The 15976-nt window shown below is 43.3% G+C and overlaps 1 protein-coding gene across 1 annotated transcript in view; it reads left to right on the top strand.

Annotated features, from left to right (window-relative positions):
* Positions 1-7577, top strand: part of LOC149460950 (uncharacterized) — a 31654-nt gene extending 24077 nt beyond the window's left edge. Inside the window, exons 2-4 of the mRNA XM_089679042.1 lie at positions 5378-5621; positions 6171-6781; positions 7551-7577. Coding sequence (XP_089535168.1) covers positions 5378-5621; positions 6171-6781; positions 7551-7577 — 882 coding nt within the window. The remainder of the gene's footprint in view (positions 1-5377; positions 5622-6170; positions 6782-7550) is intronic.
* Positions 7578-15976: the final 8399 nt, after the last annotated feature.

Raw genomic sequence — 15976 nt, 5'->3', positions numbered from 1 at the left:
CTCTTCTACCCCCTATATACTTTTTACTCACTTCAAACTGAACTTTCTCCAACTTTTCCGAGCCATTACCTTTTTGGATAAAGCACAATTTGATTATTTCTGATTGTTCTATGTAATCTACTAATCTGGAACAGTTTCTGCTAATCCTACAAAATTGACCTTTAGGGACCCCATTAATCCAAAGGGGATGGTGGCAACTGAAAGTTGCAATATAGCCATTATGGTCAGTGGCCTTGAAAAACGTTTTATTATATAACTTGCTATCCTCCTGGAATATGTTTAAGTCCAAAAAGTTAACCGACTGAGTGTCAAAGGTCTTAGAGAACCCCAGGCCATAAGGGTTATTCTCTATGTGTCTCAAGAAATCATTTAACAAATCCATAGCACCCTCCCAAATTACTAGAGTATCATTGATAAACCTTTTTCATAATTTTAACCCTTTCCATTCCTTTCCAAAGATTTCCTCATACTCCTATCTCGACATGAAAATATTTGCAAGGCTTGGTGTGAATTTGACACCCATTGCTAGTCCTTTCTTTTGAATGTAAAATTCACCACCATACCAAAAATAGTTGTTATGCATTCCAAATTTCAATAGTTGAATTATAAATTTCCTTTGTATTCTATGGATCTCTGTATATCTTCTCAGGGCCCATTTAACTGCACTAACCCTATCTACATGTTTGATACTTGTATACAGGAAATTGACATATATGATGACTAATATAATATCTTTACCTTCCTCCATATTCTCAATTATGTCAATTACATCCTGTCCATCTTTAAGATATGCTGGCATCTGTTTAACTATAGGCTGTAGAAACATATCAACATATTCTCCAGTTGTGGAGTGTACCGAGTCTATACCACTCACAATGGACCTACCCGGAGGTTGGGTCACATTTTTATGAATCTTTGGTAAAAAATAGAATATAGGAACTTTACAACAGGAGGGGATGAAATATTGTGCTTCCTTTTCATTTACTATTTTCATATTCTTAGCTTTAGTTATTAAACCACTTAATTCTTTTTTAAATTCTTTTGTAGGGTTACCTCATATTTTTTCATATTTATCTACATCACTCAAAATCGTGTCCATCTCTGTTTCATAGTGCTTTCTATCTAGAAGGACCACCCCTCCCTCTTTATCCGCCAGACATAAAATAACATTTTTCTTTTTTTCAAGCTGTTCCAACCCCTGATGAATTATGTATTAATCTTTATGTTTTTTAATGTTTAATTCTTTCAAATTATATTCACTATTTGTTTGAATACTTCAACATTTTGATTAGATGAAATAATTGGATTAAAGGTAGATTTATTCCTAACAACTTCATGGTAAATCTTTCCTTATTAATCACATTCGTAGATCCTGGGAGGGATGCAAAATATTTTTTAATATTGAGTTCTCTAACATATTTGTTAAGATCTATATAGGTCTGAAATTTGTTCAAATTGGACTTAGGTGCAAACTTCAAACCTAAATCCAAAACAGCTATCTTTTCCTCGGATAATGGGGCTGAACTAAGGTTATATATACCTTTTCCTATGTTTCTTTCCTTTTGCTGCTGCCTTCTCCCCCTCTTTTCTCCTCCCCTTGCTGTACTCTTTCTGGAGTTCGCCTGTAATCTCTCTCTTCTCCCCTCTGATACTGATGTTCTTCTCTGGGAACTTCTACCCTCTGATAATATTGTTGTTCTCTGAGGACTTCTCTTCCCCTACCTTGATGATAATTATGGGTTCTGGGCTGATGTCCTCTGGGTCCTCTGTAATCTCTCCGAAAAAACTCCCATTCTTTCTGAGGCTTTTCCCATAGTTAGGGTATTCCCTTCTCAAATCCTCCAATGGTTGGAATCTATTCTGTACTGGAATGTTATAAAAATGTCTCCCCTCCTTCTGTCTTCTAATACCCATAGGGCTTCCATATAGAATTCTATTATCTCCTTTCCACCCTACATCACTTCTGTGAGGTATCTTAATTTTTTTTGTTCCTGTGTATAAGGTTGGGAATCTTCTAAAATTCTCCTCCCTTTGTGGGATTCTGGGAGTATTGGCATTGTGATATACAATATCCCTAGACTTTAATGGAGACCTCATAAGGGATGTGTCATAGCCTGGGATCGAAGCTGGGCCTTCTGCAGTGGGAGGCAATGTCTCTTCTCACTGAGCTATCTGGAATGCTGGACAGCTCCCTTGACAATTCTTGGATAATCCTGCCTTGTGCCTTGATTTCTCTTGAACCTTGAACTCCTTGCTCCTCCCATGAACTTCCTTATAAAAGCCATGTCCATGCACTTCCTGGTTGCCAGATTATTGTGCCTTACCAGCCAATATCCCGCTTACTGTTCCTGCTGCTGTCTTCATCTACGTTACCGACCTTTGGCTTGCTACTGACTACGATTCTGACTCATCCTATCTACTACCATTGGTGACCAATCCTTGGCTTGTGACTGACTCCGCTTCTGTTTGATCCCTGAACTGTTTGATCCGCTTTTGGTTTCCAGCCTACTCATTCCCTGGTGGGGTGATCCTGAGATCTGCGACCTGGCATTCACACGCAGCCAAATCCATCTCCACCATTAGGAGCTCTGGGGAAGACCGGTGGATGCTTAGACCCTGCACCTCAGGTGAGCCTGCGTCATTCCCAGGGTGGGCCGCTGGTGTACCAATCCTGCTGGTTTCAGGTAAGCCTTGCAACTGCTGTAGCAACTGGTCTCTGAACCTGACCATATATCGTGACAGAATAATCTGGCCCAAATATGGAGGCCTCTATAGCAAATGCCATGGCTCCTGTCAGGCAGCAAATTTCAGAGCTGCAAGAGTTTGGTGTTACCTACCAAGAGAAATTTTCTGAACTGCAAGGTATAGTAGAAAGGCAACAGGGAGAGATTCAGTCTCTACAGAGACAACTGCTGAACCGAGATGATACTAGTTCACATATGCCCCAGCCCCAACCATCTAAGTTTAATGGAGACCGCCGCCACTACAGGGGTTTCTTTAATCAATGTCGTGTATATTTCCAAATGTACCCTGCTGCGTTTCCTTCAGAGAAAAAGAAGGTAATGTTTATTATTGGGCTTCTGACTGGGGAAGCTCTAGCTTGGGCCTCCCCTTATATAGAGCAGAACCATAGCATTCTGAATAATTTTGATACCTTTTTGACCGCAATGAATCAGGTTTTTGATGATCCCAACCGTTGTGCTACTGCCGAAGCAAAATTGCATAGTCTGCGGCAGGGTAGACGCTCAGTCACTGAATATACAGCCGAATTCAGAAGTTGGATGGCAGATACCACTTGGAACCCTGCAGGGTACCCTGATGAAGTCACGACGCACGTGACGCAACGCGTCGGAACGCCATTCCCAGTTCGAGATTACGTCACTTCCGGTCACGTGGGAACGTTTGTCCGGACGGAGCGGCCATATTTGTTTTCCCTCCCTGTATGTGAATGAGAATACACCCATGATGTGAGGTGGAAAGCGCTGTATTCAAAGACTACATGTGAGTGGGAATAAGTTTGTTATGCCGAATTACTCCTAAATAAACGGTATTATACTATGGGAAGCTTTTTGTTTGTGTCCTATATGACGAGGTGAGAGGAGGAGGAGTGGAAGTCCAGAGGTCCCCTGCTGAGCTATTTGGAGGAAAGGATTGCCTTTGAGGGGAGTTTTTTGCCTGGTGGCCCTGTGTGGGTCAAGGAGGGGAGGTGAGCAGGCATTTCTGCCTTTGGAGGATTCCTTTTGAGCACTAGAAGTGGAGATCACAGAGTGTTTTTCACAAATTTTGCATGGACTTTTTGAGTTTTCTTTGGACACTGAGTTCATTTGTTTATCACAGTATCAAGTAGCAATTCAATTTCATTTTGCTATAGGTTTATCACAGGATATATGTATTATATTATTTGTTACAGAATCACTGTTTTTTGATTTATAGGTTCTTCACATTCATCACGATTTGTCACCATTTATTATGTTATTTATTATGATAGTAGTATTATTATGTTAAGTGATGTATCACTGATATTTGAGGATTTATTATGATTTTTTATCACAGATTTTTTAAAGGCAAGATTAATTGATATATGAGAGGTGTTTATGTAATTTAAGTTTTTTATCACCGTACAATATTGATCGTTTTAAGTTCAGTTGGTAATTTAGTTACACACAGAGGGAATTGTTTTAGATAATTTGGGAGCGCTTCACTATGTAATGCATGTTATCCATTACCCTTAATCTCGGAAATGTTGGAAAGACTTCGTTCTGCTAAGATCTTTACCAAGCTTGATCTACGAGGGGCATATAACCTTGTCCGCATTCGTCAAGGAGACGAATGGAAGACTGCCTTCAGAACCAGGTATGGGCATTTTGAATCCTTGGTGATGCCGTTTGGACTCTGCAACGCCCCTGCAACATTTCAACACTTTATCAATGATGTCTTTCGTGATCTGTTGGACCAATTTGTAATTGCCTATCTGGATGATATCCTTATCTTTTCTGATAATTGGGAAGAGCACCGCAAACATGTTTGCACAGTTTTCGAAAGATTAAGGAAAAATAGACTTTACATTAAATTGGAGAAATGTGAGTTTGAACAAACCCGGATCCAGTTCTTAGGCTATATCATTTCTCCGGAGGGAGTGAGCATGGACCCCGAGAAGGTCAAAGCAGTGGTAGATTGGTCAGCACCCAGAAATGTTAAGGAAATTCAACATTTTGTCGGGTTTGCCAACTTCTACAGAAAATTTATAAGAAACTTCTCTAGAGTGATAGCTCCAATCACACAACTTACAAAGAAAGGGGTACCCTTTGTTTGGACCTCTGAGGCACAAGCTGCATTTGAAAAGCTGAAAACTCTTTTCACTTCCGCACCAATCTTGGTACATTCCGATCCTGAACTACCCTTTATAGTGGAAGTAGATGCTTCCAATTCTGCCGTAGGAGCGATCCTGTCTCAGCGAAGTGATGAAAAGATGCAGCTTCATCCTTGTGCCTATTTTTCCCGTTTTGATGTCTCCAGCCGAAAGAAATTACAACATTGGGAATAAAGAGCTACTGGCAATTAAGGAAGCCTTTTCTGAATGGAGGCATCTGCTAGAAGGGGCTAATCACCCTGTAACTGTTCTCACTGACCATAAGAATCTGGAATTTGTTCGCTCAGCCAAGAGAGTGTCTTCTAGACAAGCACGCTGGTCTCTATTCTTTTCTAGATTCAATTTTATCATTTCATATCGACCTGGATCGAGGAATGGCAAGGCCGATGCCTTATCAAGGATGCTGTCTGAGCCTCCCCAGGAGGGTAATTCCGAATGTTCGATCCTGACTCAAAAGAACTTTCTAGGGCCACAAGTGCAAAAACATTCTTGAGTCTTCTCAAAGAGGGGTATGAGAACGACCCACTTCTCAGTGATCCTCCTAGAGACATTAACCTTGAGTACAAGAACGGGTTTTGGACTCTAGAGCATCGTCTCTATGTTCCTGAGTCGGCTTGGGTGGAAGTCCTCAAATTAGTGCATGACTCCAAACTGGCGGGACACTTTGGGATGTCAAAAACAGAGGATCTTCTGGCACGTTCCTTCTGGTGGCCTTGTTATAAGAAAGATATCAAAAGCTACGTGGCCTCTTGTTTTACATGCGCACGTCATAAGACACCCCGAGCTTCTCCTTTGGGGTTGCTCCAACCACTTCCAGTTCCATCAAGGCCTTGGGGGTCAATTTCTATGGACTTTATAGTCGAATTACCTCCTTCAAGAGAAATGACTACGATCTTGGTAGTTGTCGACCGCCTTACTAAAATGGCTCATTTCATACCGGTTAAGGGGGTACCGTCTGCTGAACAAACTGCGGAGTTTATAGTTCGAGATGTTTTTAAATTACATGGAATACCTGATGATGTGGTATCTGATAGAGGAGTACAATTTACTTCAAAATTTTGGAAAAGCTTTTGTTCAGCTTTAGGGGTAACCGTTAACCTGTCCTCTGCTTTTCATCCACAATCTAATGGTCAGACTGAGAGGACCAATCAAACTTTGGAACAGTACCTTCGGTGCTTCGTCAGTTATCTTCAGGATGACTGGGTGGACTATCTACCTACGGCAGAGTTTGCCTATAACAATGCTAAATATAGCTCCACTTCCCAAAGCCCCTTTTTCCTCAATATGGGGTATCATCCAGTTTTTATCCCGGATCTCCCTATCACAACTCAAATTCCTGCTGTTTCCTACAGATTAACTACATTGCAGGAGATTCAGGCGAAGTTGATCGAGACCTTGGGGAAGGCTCAGGAAAATTATAAAAGGGCTGCCGACAGTCATCGCAGATCACTTCCTACCTTTCATGTGGGTGACAAGGTTTGGCTATCTACCAAAAATATGAAGGTTCATGTTCCAGCTGCAAAGTTGGGCCAAACGTTTGTGGGACCTTTCCAAATTTCTGCTCAGATCAACCCAGTCACCTTTCGCTTAAAACTTCCTGACAGTATGAAGATTCACCCTGTGTTTCATGTATCACTTTTCAAACCATTTCATGAAAATCCTTTCTCTGGAAGAATTCTTTCTCCTCCTCCACCTGTTGAGGTACAGGGTGAAGAAGAATATGTGGTAGAGAATATTCTTGATTCTAGGATGTTTAGAGGAAAATTGCAGTATCTTGTCCAATGGGAAGGATATGGGCAAGAGGAAAATTCTTGGGAGCCTGAGGAAAACGTCCATGCTCCTAGATTGACAAGAGAATTTCACCAGAGGTTTCCTCACAAGCCTGGTCCTAAGACGTCCAGGGGACGTCCTGTGAGGAGGGGAGTACTGTCAGAGCCTGGGATCAAACCTGGTCCTTCTGCAGTGGGAGGCAATGTCTCTTCTCACTGAGCTATCTGGAATGCTGGACAGCTCCCTTGACAATTCTTGGATAATCCTGCCTTGTGCCTTGATTTCTCTTGAACCTTGAACTCCTTGCTCCTCCCATGAACTTCCTTATAAAAGCCATGTCTCTGCACTTCCTGGTTGCCAGATTATTGTGCCTTACCAGCCAATATCCCGCTTACTGTTCCTGCTGCTGTCTTCATCTACGTTACCGACCTTTGGCTTGCTACTGACTACGACTCTGCCTCATCCTATCTACTACCATTGGTGACCGATCCTTGGCTTGTGACTGACTCCGCTTCTGTTTGATCCCTGAACTGTTTGATCCACTTTTGGTTTCCAGCCTACTCATTCCTTGGTGGGGTGATCCTGAGATCTGCGACCTGGCATTCACACGCAGCCAAATCCATCTCCACCATTAGGAGCTCTGGGGAAGACCGGTGGATGCTTAGACCCTGCACCTCAGGTGAGCCTGCGTCATTCCCAGGGTGGGCCGCTGGTGTACCAATCCTGCTGGTTTCAGGTAAGCCTTGCAACTACTGTAGCAAGTGGTCTCTGAACCTGACCTTATATTGTGACAGGATGATTCAACAGATGGACAGTTTCCTGTAATAGTATCTTGCCATTTATAGATCCTATTGGCTTAATAATCTCCCATGTCTCACATATTTTTATGGTTTTTCTTTTTTACTTCAAGGTCCTTTTTAGCTATTTGTTCTTGTAACTGTTGCATCAGATCTCCATACTCTATTTTCTTTCAAAAATTCAATTTTACTTTTTAGTTCTACTATTTTTCCCTCCACTTTATACAATTTTCTCTTTTTTTTTCTATCAGTAAGCAGATTGAGTAATTGCCTCTCACGGGATTGGAAAAACATTTTCCATTCCTTATCAGACTCTTCATCCAATAAGCCATCATTAGGAGCCAAATCCCATCTTAGGTGTCTCGGTGTTATATTTTTAAAGTAACATTTGGGGTTAACTTGGTTTTGAATTTACACAACCAGAGGGTTTAATTCTGCTTTAGGCCCCTTACACATGGGAATTCCAATCAGATCTGCCTGTCAGTTTTTCAGGACTTGATTGGAAGGTCCATGCAGCCCTATGGAAAGGTGAATGTAAACAGACTTCTGTTCTTTTATACCCGCCTACCACCATATGTGTCCAGGTCCAGCAAAAACAACCAAAAAAACCCCACTAGATCAAAAAAGACTGCTCTTACGGTCCCCGTTTCCTCTCTTGGTCCCCATCCCCTCACTTGGTCCCTGTCCCCCTTTCTCGCAGTGCTCGGTCTCCGTCTCCACTCTTGGTAATAGTCTCCACTCCTCAGTTTCCTCTCTGTCATTGTCCCCCTTTCTCTTGGTCCCTGATGTCCTTTCTTGTTTCTGGTTCACTCTCTTCGTCCTCCCTCTCTCTCAGTTCCTTCTGTGCCAGCCCCCAGCTTCCCCTCCTTTGGTTCTCGCCCCCTCTCTTTTGGTGCCCAGTCTCCCCTCTCTCAGTCCACAATCTCTGTCAGTTCCCTCTGTCCCAGTCCCCCCTCTCTCTTGGTCTCTGGTCTCCGCTCTCTCTCAGTCCCCAGTCCCCTCTCTTAGTCCCTGTCTTTCCTCTCGGTCCCCAGCTCCCCTCTCAGTCGCTGTCCCCTTCTCTCTCAGTTCCCCATGTGCCAGTCCCCAGTCTCCTTACTCTTAGTTCCTGTCTCCACCCCCCCAAGTCCCCATCCCTGCCTCTCTTTCAGTCCCCTCTGTCCCAGTCCCCCATGGCTCATGGTCTCTGGTGTCCTTTCTTGGTACCTATCCACTCTCTTGTCTCCCCCCCCCCCTCTGTTCCCTCTGTCCCAGTTCCCAGTCTCTCCTCTAACTAAACTAATTAGGCTATGGAGGACCCAAAAGAAAAAAAAACCCATACTAGTCTGATTGACCCTTCTCAATGCATCAAAAAGCTCATGGCAATTGACCAAAACAACATAAAATGGATAGAAATACTTTTTCAATAATAATAATGATAAAAGAAAGCAATGACAGCCATGTGATACATATGATCCAGAGGTTAATAAATTAAGTGAAGATCTAGCACTAGCATGAAGGAAAATAATGTGGGTGCTGCTCTTGGACCAGAGTGTGTGCTCTCTTGGATCACTGGGAGACAAAACAAAGACAAAAGCGCAAAACCCCACAGTGTAGTATATTAAGCAGAAAGCATTTATTAAATGAATAACATTGCAGTCGCAAAATTAAAAATTTAATAAATGGCATATGGTAGGTTTAACTATCTGGGTTGCCTGGAAGCTGGGAGTGATGAAGTGTGAACTAGGACCCTTGCCTTGGTCACTTGCAAGGGCCCCTGTCATTATCTTCCCCATGTCACTGCCCCCCTTATGTCATTGTCCTCTCTCCAATCCATTATGTTCCCCAATCCGCAGATTCGATTAGTGGTTTGCAGCCTGTAAGGGGTTAACTGTGGCAGCTCTGTGCTAAAGTCAGAGATCGGCAATCGGCTTCTTCGGCCTGAAACTGGCACATGCGCAGTTGCTGCAGGGGATATGGGAGGACTGTTCTACTCAATGTCACTGCCCCTGCCCCCACCATTTCACTGACCCTGCACCCATGTCACTGACACTGTGCTCGCCCCCACCATGTCACTGCCACTGTCCTTCCCCATGTCACTGTCCTCCCCCATGTCACTGTCCCTCCCCATGTCACTGTCCTCTCTCTGATCCATTTTGCTCCTCAATCCGCAGATCCGATTGATCTTGCAACCCAAAACTTCAGCGGTTTGCAGCCTGTAAGGGGTTAACTGTGGCAGCTTTGTGCTAAAGTCAGAAATCGGTGATTGGCTTTTTTGGCCTGAAACCGTCACATGCGCAGTTGCTGCAGGGGATAGATATCTTCACGGAATACTCATTTTACTGCTACACCGGCAGAGAGCAACCAATCATCTTCTGTTTAATAAGCCGATATCTAGGCACACAGCGACATCTCACCTGCGATCACTACATGTCCAGGAACACCCACCAGAGGGCGGAGATATAAAAACACCCAGAAAAATGACTGTAGGTGGGGGAAGTCCTAGCAGAGGTACACCCCAGCATTTTTCTCCCTCAGAACAGAAACATTCTCCTCCAATCGAAGAGATTTCTGTTCAGTAGGCGGGGTGAGGGAAAGGTTTTCCTGTCATGTGACCAGAGAAGGTGTATTTGTAGGAAGTGCCATCCAATCACATCTCTCCTATCCTTCTCCAATGACAATTCCTAGCCTGCCCCTATTCTCACAAGGATTACATGTCCCAGCATTACACACTTGGGGCAAAAGGAGTGAACTTCTAGGGGGCATACAAAAAGGAATGACAGAATGGAATACCCATAGACTTTAACAGGGCGGTGGAATGCCCACAGAGAGTAATAGAACAGAAAGGCATGCCCATCGAGAATAATGGGGCAGAAAGGCATGCCCATAGAAAATAATGGGACAGAAAGGCATGCCCATAGAGAATAATGGGACAGAAAGGCATGCCCATAGACAACAATGGGACAGAAAGGCATGCTCATGGAGAGTAATGGGTCAGAAAGGCATGCCCATAGAGAATAATGGGACAGAAAGGCATGCCCATAGAGAATAATGGGACAGAAAGGCATGCCCCTAGAGATTAATGGGACAGAAAGGCATGCCCATAGAGAATAATGGGACAGAAAGGCATGCCCATAGAGAATAATGGGACAGAAAGGCATGCCCATAGAGAATAATGGGACAGAAAGGTATGTCCATAGAGAATAATGGGACAGAAAGGCATGCCCATAGAGAATAATTGGAAAGAAAGGCATGCCCATAGAGAATAATGGGACAGAAAGGCATGCCCATAGAGAATAATGTGAAACAAAATAAAAACTCATTTGCTAGCAAATCTGAGAAACAGCAATTTCGTCCTTCCCACAGGTGTTCCTTAAGTAGAGTAACAGATTATAAAATGGAAATAATGTGGGATTATTATTGTTCTCTAATAAATGTTGAAGGTGAATGACAGAAGGGAATGCCCATAGAGTATAATGGGAAGCAAGATGTGTCCTGCAGTCAGAACCATTCACCATACCAAATGAATCCTTAGCAGACATACTCTCCAAGGTCAGTGGGGATGTTTAAAATTGCAATGAAGTGGGATTATTATTATTTTCTAAGGAATGACAAGGGTGAATGGCAGAAGGGAATGTCCAGGATGTAAAATGGGATGCAAAATATCAACTCGTTTACAGGCAAATCTAACAGACAAAGCAATTTACCTTTTCCAACAGGTGTTCTTCAAGTTAGAGCAGAAAATTGTAAGATTGAATTAATCAGGGATTATAGCTGTTTATTATGGAATGACCTAAAGGAATGTCCCTAGAATATAATAGGAAGCAAGCTTGCCCTCTGGAGGATTTACCCCCCTTCCTGACCAGGCCATTTTTTGCTTTACGGGCTGCGTTACTTTAACTGACAATTGTGTGGTCAGGCAATGCTGCACCCAAATTAAATTTAAATCCTTTTTTCCCACAAATAGAGCTTTCTTTTGGTGGTATTTGATTGCCTGTGCTGTTTTTTTATTTTTTGAATAAAAAAAAAAATCAACAATTTTGAGAAAAATATTTTTTATTCTTGCTATTAAACATATCCAGTGAAAAATATAAAAAATCAAATTTCGTCATAAATTTAGGCCAAAATGTATTCTGCGACATGTCGTTGCTAAAAAAAAAAATCGGAATATGTGTAAAATAAAGGAACACCTGCGGGAAGGATGAAATTGCCATTTCTCACATATGCTCGCAAATGAGTTTTTATTTTGTTTTCCATTATTCTCTGTGGGCATTCCTTTCTGTTTCATTATTGTCTATTGGCACTCCACCACCCTGTTAAAGTCTATAGGCATTCCATTCTGTCATTCCTTTTAGCATAACCCACTTCTAGCGCCTGATATACAACCCCATGTCTGTGCTCAGGATAGATGGGAGGCGACACTACTCTGCTGTAACATTACTAAATATACTTCCAATCCGATCATTTATATTTCTAATGAGAGAGATAGTCTCCCCAGTCTGTGTGTGTGAATGTAGAGTCCAGATAAATATCAAACTACTGGCAAATCATCCAGGAACTGCAGCCAGAGAGTGCGGGATGCTCTAGTGAAACATTTGCAGGTCAGTAGCCAGGCCTAAGCCTAGTAGCTCTCTCCCCACTTTGTGTCTTTTTTCCCCATGTTGGCATTGTGTCCACAGTAGCATTTGTGTAGGTAGAGTAGGACTGGCCAGAAGGGATTACTATGATGCAGTTGGCCACCTTAAATATGTTTTGCAACATGTCTGAACTAAAAATCTGTAGCCCCCCTAGACCCCAGCTAAAGAGCACAGGATGCCCTAGTGAAGCATGCTTCTCACATCCTCTACAGCTTTGCAGGACAGTAAGCAGGCTTAAATCTAGCAGCTCTCTCCACACTTTGTGTCTATTTGCCCCATGTTGGCATTGTGTCCACAGTAGCATTTGCGTTGGTAGAGTAGGACTGGCCAGAAAGGTTTACTTTGATGCAGTTGGCCAGCTTAAACATGTATTGCAATATGTGTGAACTAAAAATCTCTATGTTTATGGCAAAGTTTGCTGGAAAGGATATAAAGCAGTGTGCAGAGGGTTCTTTCTGGATCTTCCCGTGTCTGTGTGGTGCACTAAGGTGCCATTTTACAAATGTGACAGTGGTTGCACTGTAGGCCCTAGTGGAGCACTGACAGAGTCCCCTTTCGGCTTCTTGTTGGGATTTCCTGAATGTGAAAGTCAAGCTTTCACCTGTAGCCTCTAGAGGTGCTCTAAAGGTTGGATATTTCTCTGGATAATCTGTTGTAGAGAGGAGGAGAGCTTGGTACCAAGGCCAATGTCTGAGACAGGGAACGAGCTCAGCTCCAGCGTCCGAGGCCCTGAACTAGGGGATAAAACTCCACGCTAATGTCGGAGGCACGCAGAGACAGAGGAGTGGCAAGCCCTGAATATAGGGTATGAGCCCAGTATCTGGTCCAGAATAATGGCAAGCTGACTGTCCAGGAACTGCAGCAAAAGAGCGCAGGATGCCCTAGTGAAGCATGCTTCTCAGATCCCCTATAGCTTTGCAGGTTAGTAGCCAACCCCAAACCTTGTAGCACTCCCCCACTTTGTGTCTTTTTGCTCCATTTTGGTGTTGTGTCCACAGTAGCATTTGCATTGGCAAAGTAGGACTATCCAAAAGGGATTACTTTGACTCAGTTGGCCAGGTAAACATGTATTGCAATATGTATGAAGAAAACTCTCTGCAGGTCAGCAGCCAGACCTAAACCTAATAGCTATCCCCTACTTTGTATCTGTTTGCCCCATGTTGGAATCATGTCAATATGTGTGTATTAAAAAGCCCTATTTTTATTGCAACGTTTGCTGGAAAAGATATATAGCAGTGTGCAGAGGGTTCTTCCTGGATTTTCCCCTGTCTGTGTGGTGCACAAAGGTGCCATTTTACAAATGTGAACCCTAAAAAAGAGAGAAGCAGCATTATCTAAGTGCAGCAATATAAGCAAAAAATTTATTTCCAGAAAATTGGCAACTCACAATAGTAGTAGTCAAATGAGCACTTGTCAAACTGGTGTCAATCACTGTGCACCTCCTGGCTGGTCCCTCTTCAGGCAGATCTCCAATGCACTGTCCTTGGCTGTGCTGGTGGTTCCCAGTACTTCCCAGTCGGTGTGGATCCTCAGGGCAGGAGTGATGTCAGCTCCAGGTACAGCAGCAGTAGGCATGGCACACATTTGGAGCATGCATACTCCTTCATCAGGCGACAGAGGGGGCATATATTGTGAAATGATATTGATGGACTATAGGGCCCAGCCAACTCATGGAGAAGCCCACGTGTCATCATTGGTTAGTACGAATTAGACTAAGTGCTCTTAAATTAAATTGCAATGGATAATACACAATCATATAAGGAGGATAATAAGGGAAAATTATGCAAATTAGGCATATTTTTCACTATGCACCATAACAGAGACCATATGGGTCCTGTATGAATAAATAAATACATATGTAAAAATATACATTTTTATATATAAACAGGTGCTTGCATATTATTGAAAATGTGTATACAAATATTAATAATAATGCTACTTTGCCATTTGGGAAAATAAAAATAAGGTATCAAGTGAGTAGGTGTAATCGTAGAGTATGTGATAATCACTAGCCGGCACAAACAAGGCATATGGTGTACAAGCATACAGGTAACGTATGAATCCATTATTGTGTCTAGAAAATGAGGGCAAAAAACAGCACAAAGAGACAGACAGGAGGGGCGGTGGAATCCCCCATACAACTCCACCACTAAATGATTGCCTCCCAAAAAAGAGAGAACAACAATGGAGGCAAAGCCAGGGACACATCCGTAAAATATTTAGAGAACTGTGCTGACTTCAAGTTCCTCATTAAATATGTTACTATGGCCCAAGCCCTGGCATTCGCCTGCATTGCTAGAAACGCTGATGCTTGGATGCACAGAGTAATTGACCATGTCTCGCAAGGTACATAGAAAAAGGGGAAACCCAGTCAGAAGAGATCTTGGATTCCCTGGAGGTGGTTGGTAAGGCAGTGGCCTACCTGGCAGACACTGCAGAGTAGATGGTCAGAACATCGGCTAAGACCGCAGCCCTCCATAACTTAGCCAGGAGGGGAGAGTGTGTTAAAACCTGGGAGGGCAATCAAGCGTCTCTGTGATTTGCTCTTTGAGGGTTCCTTTATATTTGGCCCAGGGCTGGACCAGGTGTTATCTAGTCCACCAAAAAAGGTAAAGATGTTCTCTGCCAAGGCCAAAAAGGATAAGGAAAAAACTTTTTTCATGCCCCCCTTAATCAGGGCCAACAAAGATTTAGGAATGACTCCCCTAAAAATGGGTCAACAAAGGGAGACAAAAAGGAAGTTTCCTTTTTTTCTGGCTCCAAACCCACCAGTATGGACCCCAAATGACATAGATTGCAGGGTGGACGGAAGGTTGTACAGATTCCTTTAATGGTGGGGAAAGATTACAGTACATCCTACAGTTGATAAGGGAAGGGTAACAGTTGGAATTCTCCTCTCTCCCCCCTCATACCTTTGTGTTGACTTATCCCCCAGAGACAGGGCAAAGGAAGAGAGTCTCTTGGGAGGGATAAGGGATTTAGCAGAACAGGAAGTATTCGTCCCTGTGCCAGTGGACCAACTGTTTCAGGGATTTTATTCCCACATGTTCGTGGTCGCGAAGCTTTCAGGGAACTTCTGCTGGATCATAAACCTGAGAAAGTTGAACGGTTTCCTATGGTGCAAGAAGTTGCATATGGAAAGTATCTACAGTGTAAGGAAGCATATGCTCAAAGAAGTCTTTATGGCCACTGTGGAACTCAAGGATGCCTACTTCCAATGTTCCCATTGCCCCAGAATACCAAGCCTTCTTACGCTTTGCCATCCTCACGGAGCAGGCTATCAGTCACTGGCAGTTCCGAGCTCTCCCTTCTGGACTAGCGGACAGTCCAAGAATATTTACCAAAGTCTTGCCCGAGGTAGTAGCCTTTTTACACCTTCAGGAAATTTCCCTCATTACCTACGTAGACAATCTAATGACCTACGGAGTATCACGGCACCAAGTCCTGAGAGACCTGGAAAAGGTGTTCCTCACCTTGGAATCTTTGGGGTGGATTGTCAGTTTGGAGAAGTCCTTGTTTACTCTCTCCCAAACAAAGGTGTTTTTGGGGTATGTAGTGGACTCCAAAGTCCAAAAACGAATTTTACCCCAAGAGAAGACCGAAAAGGTAATGAGAGCGGTCTCCGCTTTGATAGAGGATTCAGATTGCTCCCTCAGGCACATCATGACAGCCTGCAATCTGGCCTTGGAATGGGCACTGCTCCATTCCAGGGAGTTTCAATTCTTCCTTCTATCCTCCTGGAAAAGGAAAGAGGAGTCGCTGGATGAGAGGGTTTCCCCTCCCAGAGAGTGTAAAGACTTCTCTAGGATGGTGGCTCAGGGCCCAGAATTTGCAGGAAGGGAGACTGTGGTAACAGTAGGACCCAGTTTGGGTAACCACAAATGCAAACAAATGGGGCTGAGTGGGCTCATCTAGAGAACCAT

Source organism: Staurois parvus, unplaced genomic scaffold (assembly GCF_062004578.1).
Source record: "Staurois parvus isolate SC_StPar_1 unplaced genomic scaffold, SC_StPar_1.0 ptg000216l, whole genome shotgun sequence".
Classification (NCBI taxonomy): Eukaryota; Metazoa; Chordata; class Amphibia; order Anura; family Ranidae; genus Staurois; species Staurois parvus.
The sequence above is the reverse complement of the archived record's forward strand: the minus strand, read 5'-3'. Positions and strand labels throughout refer to the sequence as shown.